The sequence below is a fragment of the Rhinichthys klamathensis genome, unplaced genomic scaffold, assembly GCF_029890125.1.
Source record: "Rhinichthys klamathensis goyatoka isolate OS25496 unplaced genomic scaffold, OSU_Roscu_1.1 h1tg000259l_1, whole genome shotgun sequence".
NCBI lineage: Eukaryota > Metazoa > Chordata > Actinopteri > Cypriniformes > Leuciscidae > Rhinichthys > Rhinichthys klamathensis.
In genome coordinates, this window is record NW_026606781.1 from 635072 (window position 1) to 647772 (window position 12701).

Below are 12701 nucleotides of genomic sequence, written 5' to 3' on the forward strand. Positions count from 1 at the left end.
GTTTTTGTCCGGTGGGTCACTGGGTCAGTGTAGAAGGCTGATTTTTAGAAAGAGAGGTAATTGTTTAATACTTTTGGTCTTCTTTTAGCATCTGTTTGCGATCATTGCCAGTGTCCTTCATCTCGGGAATGTTCACTTTGAGGCCAGTGCTCTGGGTTATGCCACATTAAACAGCAGTGCAGAAGTGCACTGGCTGTCAAAGGTATGTTCATCTGTCACTTATATCAAGTTTTGGAATATTTATGCATTCAAAATGGGATAGTTTATACTGTAATGGCAATATTGACCTCTGACTTTTGTTTCTTTGTTGCAACCCATTTCTTCTTTATTCATGTCATCCCAGTTATTGGGCATCCCCTCAAACATGTTACAGGAGGGTTTAACTCACAGGAAGATAGAAGCCAAAGCAGAAGAGGTGATGAAAGAAGGATTCTGAACATTGGCTTATTAGTATTGTCTATGCTCTAGTACTCATCCACTTTAGATCTTTTTCTTATGCCAAGTAAATACAACATTTAATGTGACCCAAATACTAGTATGTTTACATAACTATTGCTTACTGCAATATTGCTTGTACTTGTTAAAGCCTATATGCAATTTTTAAATATATATTGTATGACACATTAACTGTTCCATAAAAAGTATGTTTTACATTCATATTCCCATATGAAGGTGTTTTGGACAATTAGTATTAAATGGTGAATACATTTATTTTTAAATAATATTAAAATCATTTTGAAAAGTTATTTAAGAGATGGAATAGTATGATATGTTTCTATACTTCGGAAATGCATAATTATGTAGTATCTATCATTTTCAGGTTCTAAGCCCTTTCACGGCTGAACATGCAAAGTATGCCAGGGATGCACTAGCCAAAGCCATCTATGGCCGCACATTCTCATGGCTCGTTAATAAGATTAATGAATCTTTGGCAAATAAGGTATGCAAATTCTGCTTTTAATAGTGGTATATAATAATACATGAATTAGTCAATAGATTATTAGGTGTTCAATCTATTTTATTCTATCAATGCAGGATTCAACCAGAAAGACGGTGATTGGACTGCTTGACATCTATGGATTTGAGGTGTTTGATGTGAACAGGTGACACTGAAGCATTGCCATCATACACATCACACATTTCCTTCAAGAAAACTCTTAAAATGGGTTAATTAGTTAAAACCAATTAGTAACCTTCTTATCAATATAGTTTCAGAACAAGCCCTCTAGACACAAATAAATGTGTCATTACTGTAAAGTAGAAACACGCTGCACTGATGAGATTATTGCTATTGCATGTAAATTGTCTTATATTTGTTCACTACTAGATAAATATTTTGATGGATTGTTGTTTACCATGCATATGATTACTGGTGATTTGCTCCTCAGTTTTGAACAGTTCTGTATAAATTTCTGCAATGAAAAGCTTCAGCAGCTTTTCATCCAGCTCACCCTCAAATCAGAGCAGGAGGAGTACGAGATGGAGGGAATCGAGGTGAAGTACATACAACATTAGTTTGAAATCAACAAGGCCTTTTCAGATATCTACATAGTAATGTTATGTAAATGCTTTGTTACACAGATCTACCTCACTTTCTGTGCTTTGCCATATTTTCATTGATAAACTTTTTTACCGCATGTTGGCATTTTAGTGGGAGCCAGTGCCATTCTTCAACAATAAGATCATCTGTGACCTGGTGGAGGAGAAACATAGAGGCATCATATCAGTACTGGTACGTAGAATGGATTCAAGTTGACATACATTACATGATTAAGGGTGCTTTCACGCTTAGTTCAATTGTCTGGTCCGATTGAAGGCAGGAAAATGCACAGCGTTGCTCACCTCACTTTTATATTTTGGTTTTCAAAGCGTCAGCACATAACGGCACTTGTGTCTATCTGCCGTACTGCAAATGTTCTAAAGAACGCGGGAGTCCATTTCTGCTGAAGGCGAGCAGAAATTAGACAATTCTCTCTGCTTGCAGTGCATTAGTCACGCAGGAAAGTGAGGGAGAACACACACAAACACAGGCTGCATCCGAAATTGCATTCCTCCCTACTATATAGTAGATGAAAAACAGTATGTGACAAAAGAAGTATGTCCGAATTCACAGTACACATAAAAGAGTAGGCAAAAAGTACCGGGATGACCTACTACTTCTGCCGAGATTCTGAAGTTTGCATACGATGGACACTTTACTATCCCATGAGGCCACGGGAGAGGATTTGTGAATGGCAGTAAAGCGACGTAACTGATCCTGATACTACACACACTTGCATACTATACACCCAACATGGTGCGCATTATCGAATCATACGTCCAAGTTTTAATTTTTAATGTCAGGAGGCAACAATTGTTTATCAGGACAAACTTTGAAGCTCTTGATGGACCCAGAAAAACGTTAAAAAAAGTATATATTTTATCACAAGTAAATTTAAAAAGTCGTTTATAGAGAAAATTGTTGTCTTTTTTCAAAGTTGAATTTTAGCAAATGTTTGTATTTATTGTATCGTTTGTTGGTTGGTTGATTTCTCACAAAGTTTTTCCCATGAGGCCACGGGAGAGGATTTGTGAATGGCAGTGCCAGTGAAGCGACGTAACTGATGCTGATAGGTCACATGATAATGGTGGATGGTGAATGTAGTACGTCCGGACATTCATACTACACACACCTTCATACTATACACACAACGTGCCTTTTTAGTGGTCGTGAAGTAATTACTTATTGAAAATAAGTACCTACTCAAGAGAGTATGTGATTTCGAACGCAGCCAGAGCTTTATCGAATCATACGTCATCAATAGCAGTTTACTTTCAACAATTTAGTACGATTGCATTCACAATCAGCAGTGAACCGTACCAGAGTTCACATGAACCATACCCTAGGCGTAGACCACCCTTTTTATACGTACTCGGGTATGGTTCGTGTGTGCGCACCAGCGTTCACATCATCCAAAGGAACCAAACTCTGACGTCAATAGAACCCAGGTGCACACCAAAAGTGCTAGTATGAAAGCACCCGTAGCTGCGTTCATATTTCTGTCAAACTGCACTAGAGTTCATTTGGACCTTTTTTCAGGGGTCTCGGTCAGCTTGTTTGGTGCGCACCAGGGTTTGGATGGCAGCGTTCACACTTACACACACTTAGTTTCTTTTAATCGAATCAAACCTGCCAAGTGTGAACACACCCCAAGTCACAGTCTTTATGTCATGTATCCCGCATTAAAGGATGAAGAATGTCTGCGTCCTGGAGAAGCCACAGATTTTACATTCCTGGAGAAGCTAGAGGAGAAGATGTGCGGTCACCCTCATTTTGTCACGTGGGTAAACATTTTAAATTCTTTTTAAACGGACATAACACCAGTATTTATGTGCTATCATAGTACTTGGATGATTTTATTAATTTTATGACTCTTCTGTAGGCATTAAAACAGGGATGTCCAATCCTGTTCCTGGAGGGCCACCTTCCAGAGTTTAGCTCTAGCCCTAATTAAACACAACTGAAGCAGCTAATCAAGGTCTTCAGGATCACTAGAAACTTCCAAGCAGGTGTTGGAGCCAAACTCTGTAGGACGGCAGTCTTCCAGGAGTAGGATTAGACACCCTTGCATTAAATTATATCCTTAAAAAATAATAATAGCTAATTGTGTAAATCCTGAATGTAGATCGCTTGCTTTTATATTGATATAACAGTCAATGGCCTTAGCTAAAACCTTCTCCCGTGGTGGGAAAATATGCATCAACCCTTTTAATATAGACATGACCAAGTTGTGTATACAAGGTGTTCTCTAGGCCATACTAGATTGACTCATGGGCATTGATTGGGTGAAAGACTACTAAGGGTGAAGGACTACTAAAATGCAAATATTGTAGCATTAACTTCTGTGAAACATGTTTTTGGTCTTTATAAAGGTGACTTGAATTGTTGAATTTTGTATCTGTATCTGCCATGTAATATAACTTGTAAGGGTGATATAGCTGAACAGCTAAAACCTTCACATGCAAAGTATAATTGAAGTGCCATGGTACAGTAGAATTTGTACTGCTGCAAAGGTATTGTATTTATTGTAAGGTACTGTATTCATTTATGAATCCAGTTCATTGTCTCTAAATCTCAGGCACAAATTGGCTGACCAGAAAACCCGCAAGACCTTGGAACGAGGGGATTTTCGACTCCTACACTATGCTGGAGAAGTTACTTACTCAGTTGTTGGTAAGATACTCAGTGCAAACTGTTTTAAGTGTTTTTATCTTAAAACATTTATTGATCTTGAACTTTTTGTTTTGTCAGGATTTATTGACAAAAATAATGATCTTCTGTACAGGAACATTAAAGAGGTAAGAGGTTTCCCCACAGCATGTATTCTCTATTGGTCATCTTTAAAAAAAAATAATGACTATGAAATAGTCATACAGATAAAAGTTATTTGTTATTGTTTAAGGTCATGCGACAGTCTAAGAACAGTATTATCCAGCATTGCTTCCATGCTATTGAACCTGACGGCAAGAAAAGACCTGAGACGGTACAGTGACAGATGTTTAAATAGATAACTTAAAAACAAATAATTATAACAGCCTGAGCTATATATTTAAAATGTTTTTCTTGTGTTCATTTTCTGGCAATAAGAAACAAATTTACAGATTGTTTGACTATACGATTTTAGTTAACATAGCAGATTGAAAACCTGAGAGCCACTCATGATATTATTTCCAACTTTACCTTTATTTAAGCAGTGGCAGCTCTTTAATGTACTGGAATCAAACATACCTTGTTGACCTGTTTTTGTGAACAGGTAGCCACCCAGTTTAAGAGCAGCCTTGCAGGCCTCACTGAAATCCTCATGACCAAAGAACCATGGTATGTGCGGTGCCTGAAACCCAACCACTGCAAGCAGCCAGGTGAGCCTTTCACTTCACACCTCTTGTTAGTGGTTTTGTCTGCTGAATGTTTTACTAGACGGTGCCCGTGACCTCTCTCTGACTCGCCTAACCTCAGATCACTTTGATGATGTCATGGTGAGACATCAAGTCAAGTACCTGGGGTTAATGGAGCACCTGAGAGTCAGACGTGCTGGGTTTGCTTATAGGAGAAGATACGAAGTCTTCCTAAAAAGGTGCATTTGCGTTGTGTGTGTGTTTCCAACAATGTAACTTGCACACATCTTTTGTATCAGGTGCTTGTTCTCACTTTTTCTCACCTGCAAACACGATCATTGCAGATATAAGGCTCTATGTCCTGACACATGGCCACACTGGAATGGGACACCAGCAGAGGGAGTGCAGCAACTCATCAAACACCTTGGCTACAAACCAAACGAGTACAAGATGGGAAGGTACAAACTGTACCAGGCTACTGCAATGAGACTGTGTTGTTCTTCTAGGACCAGGAAATATCCATTACCTATAAAATGTCCATGTTTTATAAAATATTTTTTCCCTCTAATTTCTCAAGGACAAAAATCTTTATTCGCCATCCAAGGACTCTTTTTGCCACTGAGGATGCATTTGAGGTCTGCAAGCATGAACTGGGTAAGGCACCAGTAATATCTGACAAAAGAAGGCTGGGATCCCCTGAAGGTCTAGTAATGATTCTTGCAATGCCAGCTTTGACCTGACTGGTTGATATCTCAAATCTCTTTTGTTACAGCCACAAGGATCCAGGCCAAATACAAAGGCTATAGGGTGAAAGAAGACTATCAAAGGCAGAGAGAAGCAGGTATTGAACATTTCTTGTTTAAAACACTAGAGTTAATATGAAAACCATCGGTTGAAATCACAAGAACCTTCCTCTAGCGACGGCCCTGTACATAACATTACTTTTAATTCATTTTTTACAGCTACCAAGATTGAAACATGTTGGCGGGGCCTTCAGGCCAGAAAAGAGAGGGAAAGAAGAGCCTGGGCTGTCAAAGTCATCAAGAAGTGAGACAATCATGTCAGATCCTTTCTGTCAGTTACTTCTGCTTTTACATGTACATGTTTGGGATTTATTTTAATATTTGAATACAATTTTGAATACTTTTATTCAGCAAGGATGCATCAATTTGATCAAAAGACACAGTATAGGCGTTTAAAATGTTACAAAAGATATCTATTTGAAATAAATGCTGGTCTTTTGAACTTATATTTATGTGGAAATGTATTACTGTTTTCAAATGTTTCCCTCCCCTCCCCCTTCTTATAATAATAAGAAATACACCAACTCAACATATTAAAATGGTTTCTGAAGGATCACTGCACAGGAGTAAAAGCTGCTAAAAATTCAGCTTTGCCATCACATGAATAAATCACATTTTAAAATTTAGTGAAATGGGTTAATTTAGTACATTTACAAATTATTTTTAACCATAATATTTCAAACTATTTGACTATTTTGAACAAATGAATGCACATTAAAAAATCTTACTGACATTTGAACAGTAATGTATGTAACTATTTAAGGTAACAATCAAATTTGATGATGTTGGAGCTCTAAGATATTTTTTCCCCCATCCTTGCAGGTTTATCAAGGGCTTCATGAACAGGAATCAGCCTGTAAGCATGGACAACTCTGAATATCTGGCCTTTGTCAGACAGAGCTACCTCACTCGACTCAAAGAGTATCTGCCAAAATCAGTACTAGACAAAACTACTTGGCTGACTCCTCCACCAATAATGCAAGAGGTAGTCCATATATTTTTGGACCCGTTATCATTGAAACACTGCAAAGTTATTGTTATAGCTGAGGTTCATGATTTCATTAATGAAACTTTACATTGTTATAAATTAATCTATAGGCCTCAGTGCTCTTACGTAAGTTGCACACACGTCTCCTCGTACGGAAGTATGTTCGAGGGATCAGTGCACAGCGAAAGGTGCAGGTAAAATTGTCATTTTCACCTCTCATTTATCTGAACATTTATTTTCATATTTTATTCTCTGGCTGGAATTCTTTTACAGTTCCATTTCATTTTCAGCTGCAAATCAAAGCACTGACCAGTGACATATTCAAAGGCAGAAAAGAGAACTACCCTCAGAGCATATGCCAACCCTTTGCTGGCACTAGGATAAGTAAGAGTTTATGATTTGTTTTATATACTTCTGCTGCTGTAATTGTAAATGCAAAAATCAAGTTATTCCTTATGAATAAACATTACAAAACTTTGCTCTTTCTATGTTTATTGTCTTCAGGTGAACAGGACATGAACGTCAAAGTCTTGCAGCTGATTTGTCCTGAGGGCATTGAGGTAAATATACCTACACATGTATGTACTCATTTCTGAGCTTGTTTGATTATGAGTACAGTAGATCTATATATTTTTCAGTCAGACAGATGTTTATATCATGGGCAGGGGAAAACTTATTGTGAACTCTCTCTCTATACAGTACAGTGTTCCAGTGATTAAGTATGACAGGAATGGCTTTCGGCCACGTTTCAGACAGCTAATCTTCACCCAGGCTGCTGCGTATTTGGTGGAGGAGGCCAAAATTAAACAGAGGGTGAATTACAGCTCACTTAAAGGTAAATCTTAATGTCCAACACTGCTGGGTAGATTACTTTAAAATGACAAATTTTACAAATAAGATTACAAATTGTAGTCCATTACTGAATACAAATTACATGACAAAAATTGTAATTAGTAATGTAATCTATAATATTACACATTTTTTTGTAATATAATGAACCATTTTTTTTAGATTACTTTTGATCTAACGTATTTATAACATTAAAAAGCTCAAATTTAAATCATCGAGTTAAATTAGAAGAAATAAATAATTTGAAAGTAAAAAAATCTAAATAAAACTATCTAATAAAAATATTCAATATTTTATTTGTTTATGCTGTGCAGCCTCTCAATTGTGCATGTAATTTGTCACGTCTGTTTTTTGTTTAATTTCATGTTCTTGTTTTCATGTCTTTTATTTAAACAAAATGTGAAAAAATACAAAATATTGGTTAGTTTTGACTTGACAACCTAAACTTGACCATGAACATGAAACACAAAACTCACTGTTACACGGAACAAAGCTAGACAGGGAACAATGGAAACATGAGGGCTATATATGCACACAGAGACTAATGACTAACAAGGAACACCTGTGTATAATCAAACAATGAACCAATGAGAAAACAGATCAGAGAAACACATGACCTGAAGCGACCAATCAGAACAGGACACATAAGACTAGATGTGTGATCGACATCGGCTGCGGCTGGATGTAACGTACTCGGTTACTAACGTAACCTCGGTTCTCTCTAGAGAGGGAACGAGTACTGCGTAATAGCTTACGCTAGGGGAAAAACTCTTTTCCGCGAGATATTGAAGCCAAAAATTATCCTTAATTTTTTATTAATGTAAAACGCTTTGCAGCAGCAAGCAGACATAGGCGAAACAGCTCGCGCGCCTATTGGTTGCTCTGCAGCAAATGCAGCAGCCTATCGAGAGAGACTCTGCGTGACGTAATGACCAATGGGGGCAATTCGCGCCCATATCGTCACGTCCCGCCAGAAGGGGCGTGGTCTCACCCTATAAATATGCTCGTTAGGCTGATACAAGCTGGTTTTTATCACTGAAGCGAACCAGAGCGTATACCAAGCACGGCAAGATACGCAGTACTCGTTCCCTCTCTAGAGAGAACCGAGGTTACGTTAGTAACCGAGTACGTTCTCTTACGAGAGTATCTCTCGTACTGCGTAATAGCTTACGCTAGGGGAACACAATGCAACACGCCGTGCGTACAGGGATCCAACACCAAAGTCCCGGGGGCCGAAGCCCAGGGCTCATGTAGTGCATAATCACCATAAACTCACATAGAGTGTAGGAAGAGAGGCTGGAAGCGTCATTCCCTATAAAAAAGCACCCAGCGGGGCTATTATATGACAATAAAACGCGCAGCCAGGGTGAAAGCTTTCAGCCTGATCTGGGTGGCCATACGTCTGTCAACACAATCATGGGGTTGCAGAAAACTCAGCATCTGGGCCGCACAGCGGGGCAGATAGCACTGAATTTTAGACCGCCAAAAGCTTAGCTTGTAAGGCGGGTACCTCCAGGTTATAGTATTTTATAAATGTAGACGGCGAGGCCCAGCCCGCGGCCGTACAGATATCTTGCAGGGAAACCCCGCTCGACCATGCCCACAAAGAGGCCACGCCTCTCGTGGAGTGCGCCCTGACACCCAAGGGGCACTGTAGGCCCTTCGCAGAGTAAGCGAGCGCAATGGCATCCACTATCCATCTGGATAGGCTCTGTTTTGAGGCGGCGAGTCCCTTGGAACGCCCGCCAAACAAAACAAAAAGCTGCTCCGTCTGTCTGAAAACAGACGAGCGTGACACATAAGCTCTCAATGCCCTGACGGGGCAAAGGAGACTCGCATCCTCCTCCTCACTGAGAACCGGAAGGGCGGACAGGGAAATTACCTGGGCCCTGAACGGTGTATTGAGGGATTTCGGGACATACCCGTGCTTTGGTTTGAGAATGACCTTCGAGTCATTAGGCCCAAACTCCATACACGACGCGCTTACTGAAAGCGCCTGTAAGTCCCCTATGCGCTTCACTGAAGCGAGAGCCATGAGAAACACTGTTTTGAACGACAGGTGTTTCATGTCCACCAGCTGGATTGGCTCGAACGAGGTGCCTTTCATGGCCTCCAGGACCGTGGAAAGGTCCCACGTCGGGACTGAAGGGGGCCTGGGAGGGTTCAGCCTCCGAGCTCCCCTAAGGAAACGCACGACTAAGTCGTTTTTCCCCAGCGACTGGCCAGACACCGGTTTTGCAAACGTTGCTATGGCCGCCACATATACTTTGAGCGTGGATGGGGTCCTGCCCTTATCCAGTAGCTCTTGAAGGAAGGAAAGCACTTCCGAAACCCCGCATTCCACAGGTGAAAAGCTCTGGGCTTGACACCATGCAGAGAAAACAGACCATTTCGAGGAGTAGAGCCGCCTGGTAGACGGAGCTCTAGCCTGCGCGATCGTGTTTAACACTCCTTCTGGGAGGCTAGCGGGTACCCGTTGATGGGCCATGCGTGCAGGGACCACAACCCCGGGCGAGGGTGCCAAATCGAGCCCTCCGCCTGAGAGAGGAGGTCTCTCCTCAATGGTACAGGCCATGGGGCAGTGCTGGTCAGCTGCATCAGGGCAGGGAACCACGTCTGGTTTGTCCAGAGCGGAGCTACGAGCAGCACTGGGCATCTGTTCTCCCTGATTCGTTCCAACACCTGAGGCAGGAGCGAGACAGGAGGAAAAGCATATAGGGGGCAGCGGGGCCAAACATGAGCCAGCGCGTCCTTGCTTTTCGAGAAAAACTCCGGGCAATGAGCGTTTTCGTTGGACGCGAATAGGTCCATCTGTGCTCTGCCGAACGTTTTCCACAGCAGCTGGACCGTCTGCGGGTGCAGCGACCATTCCCCTGCTGGAACATTGTTCCTGGACAGTCTGTCTGGTCCCACATTCAGGTGACCAGGCACGTGCGCTGCTCTCAGTGAGAGCAGGTTGTGCTGAGCCCAGACCAGGAGGCGTTCCGTCAGCCTGTGAAGGTTTCGTGACCTGACGCCGCCCTGGCGATTTATGTATGCCACCACTGACATGTTGTCCGACCGGACCAAGACGTGGTGGCCTGTTACCTGGGGACAAAAACGCCGTAGCGCTTTGTCGACTGCTATCATCTCCAAGCAGTTTATGTGAAGGAGCTTTTCCCGTTCTGACCACAGGCCAGCTAGCGGTCTGCCCTCGAGCAGCGCTCCCCACCCCGAGGTGGAGGCGTCCGTAGACACCACCTTCACACTCGAAGCGGTCCCCAGACTCACACCTGACTGATACCAGTCGGTTATTTTCCAAGGTTCCAGAGCTGAAACACACTGAAGGTCGACCCTGAGGCGAAACAGACCCGCTGTCCATGCCCTGGGTGGAACCCGCGCTTTCAGCCACATCTGCAGTGGGCGCATGCGGAGCAAGCCCAACTGGAGTACAGAGGCTGCTGAGGCCATCAGCCCCAGCATTTTCTGAAACCTTTTGAGCGGAACTATCGCGCCGTGGCGGGAGGATTTCACGCCGCGCTGAATATTTAGCACGCGCTCTGGTGACAGGCGTGCTGTCATGGACAGCGAGTCCAACACGGTTCCCAGAAAGGAAATTTTCTGACTGGGAGACAGTGAGCTCTTCGCCCAATTGACTGTGAGGCCCAGCTCCTCGAGGTGCTCGAGTAATGCGGCCCTGTGTTCTATGAGCTCCGATCGTGATCGAGCTAGAATCAGCCAATCGTCCAAGTATTTCAGGACTCGCATGCCCTGAAGTCTCAGGGGTGCGAGCGCCGCGTCCATGCACTTCGTAAATGTACGAGGTGCTAGGGACAGGCCGAACGGCAGGACTGTGTATTGATATGCCTGGCCCTCGAAGGCGAATCTCAAGAATCGCCTGTGATGGGACGCTATTTGTATTTGGAAATAGGCGTCTTTCAGATCTATCGACATAAACCAGTCCCCGTGGCGCACTTGCGCGAGGATTTTCCTGGTCGTAAGCATTCTGAACTGGCGTTTGACAAGCACTCTGTTCAGCTGTCGTAGATCTAAAATGGGTCTGAGACCCCCATCCTTTTTCGGCACCAGAAAATATCTGCTGTATAGGCCCCCTTCGCTCTGAGCCTGAGATAAAGGTTCTATAGCCCCTTTGCTCAGTAGTTTCGCTATCTCGGCACGAAGTAGATGAGACACTTCGTTTTTCACCGTAGTTTCGACACGCGCCGTATAACGGCGCGGGCGTCGAGCAAATTGTAGCGAATAGCCTCTCTTTATAGTGTTCAGCACCCATTCTGATACCCCGGGAAGCTTTGACCACGCATCTGCGTGAATAGCTAGGGGCAGAATGAAATCCGGGCTCTGGTCGCGGCAAAACGGCAGCTCGAGAGCCCGGGCATACTGGGAACACGACACCATGTTTACAGCGTTCGAGGCGGGGGGCGCGCTGATCACAGCGGGCGGCCTGACCGCGCTCAGCTTTTTTATGGCAGATTGTGCAGAAAAAGCGAGCGGGGGAGATCCCGTAGGAATCGGCGTGTCTGTGAGAAAATGTGGGCGCGGGGCTGCGGGCACATTTATTACACTGAAAACACTGTCGTTCATGGCCGACTGAATGTGTGTTGGTTTTGTTTTTACAGAAACCAAGGGACACGCAGCATGTAGTGTGAGCGGGCATGGTGACATGGGCGCGTTTACTACATTGTTTGCACAATCGACCGGAGTCGATTTTATATGTGCTAGCCCTGCACCGTGGCGGGCTGTGTCTGTGTGTGTGAATGGGCACTGGGTGGGCATTCTTACAACACTTATAACACCATCGGCCATGGCCGGAACACCAGAAAATGCACTCTTTATTGGATTTATCTGGGTAGCCGTAAAAACGGCTTTTGTGCGCAGGCAAACGGGCTGAGACACCGGCTGGCTCACTGCGAAATACACTGGGACAGTCGCGATGTTTGGAACTGACCGAGCGAGAAGTTTTGGTGGAAATCCGGCCGCAGCGGGATCTGAACACCGTCGCTTTCCTAGAATGGCTAGGAAGATTTTGAGGCCTCGGGCTTGATCTCAATCCTCGGCCGGGGCCCGCGCTGAGGGGGGCGGTGTCCAGCAGAGCGAGAGCGCGGTCTTTGGTCTCGGGCGTGGCGGCGCTGTGAAGCGGCGGCGGCAGGCGGTGCAGGCTGCGGCTGAGAACTGCGAGCAGACGGCTG

The 12701-nt window shown here is 43.5% G+C and overlaps 1 protein-coding gene across 3 annotated transcripts in view; it reads left to right on the plus strand.

The window, feature by feature from the left end:
* myo1hb (myosin IHb) overlaps positions 1-12701 on the plus strand; it is a 34064-nt gene that overhangs the window by 17388 nt on the left and 3975 nt on the right. For all 3 annotated transcript variants that reach the window (XM_056267438.1, XM_056267440.1, XM_056267439.1), the window contains 21 exons: positions 89-202; positions 344-415; positions 821-940; positions 1036-1103; positions 1389-1494; positions 1652-1732; positions 3229-3320; positions 4119-4213; positions 4292-4338; positions 4443-4523; positions 4794-4899; positions 4997-5114; positions 5220-5333; positions 5453-5529; positions 5648-5716; positions 5838-5922; positions 6501-6663; positions 6777-6860; positions 6957-7050; positions 7171-7226; positions 7366-7501. In XM_056267438.1, coding sequence (XP_056123413.1) covers positions 89-202; positions 344-415; positions 821-940; positions 1036-1103; positions 1389-1494; positions 1652-1732; positions 3229-3320; positions 4119-4213; positions 4292-4338; positions 4443-4523; positions 4794-4899; positions 4997-5114; positions 5220-5333; positions 5453-5529; positions 5648-5716; positions 5838-5922; positions 6501-6663; positions 6777-6860; positions 6957-7050; positions 7171-7226; positions 7366-7501 — 1978 coding nt within the window. The remainder of the gene's footprint in view (positions 1-88; positions 203-343; positions 416-820; positions 941-1035; positions 1104-1388; positions 1495-1651; positions 1733-3228; positions 3321-4118; positions 4214-4291; positions 4339-4442; positions 4524-4793; positions 4900-4996; positions 5115-5219; positions 5334-5452; positions 5530-5647; positions 5717-5837; positions 5923-6500; positions 6664-6776; positions 6861-6956; positions 7051-7170; positions 7227-7365; positions 7502-12701) is intronic.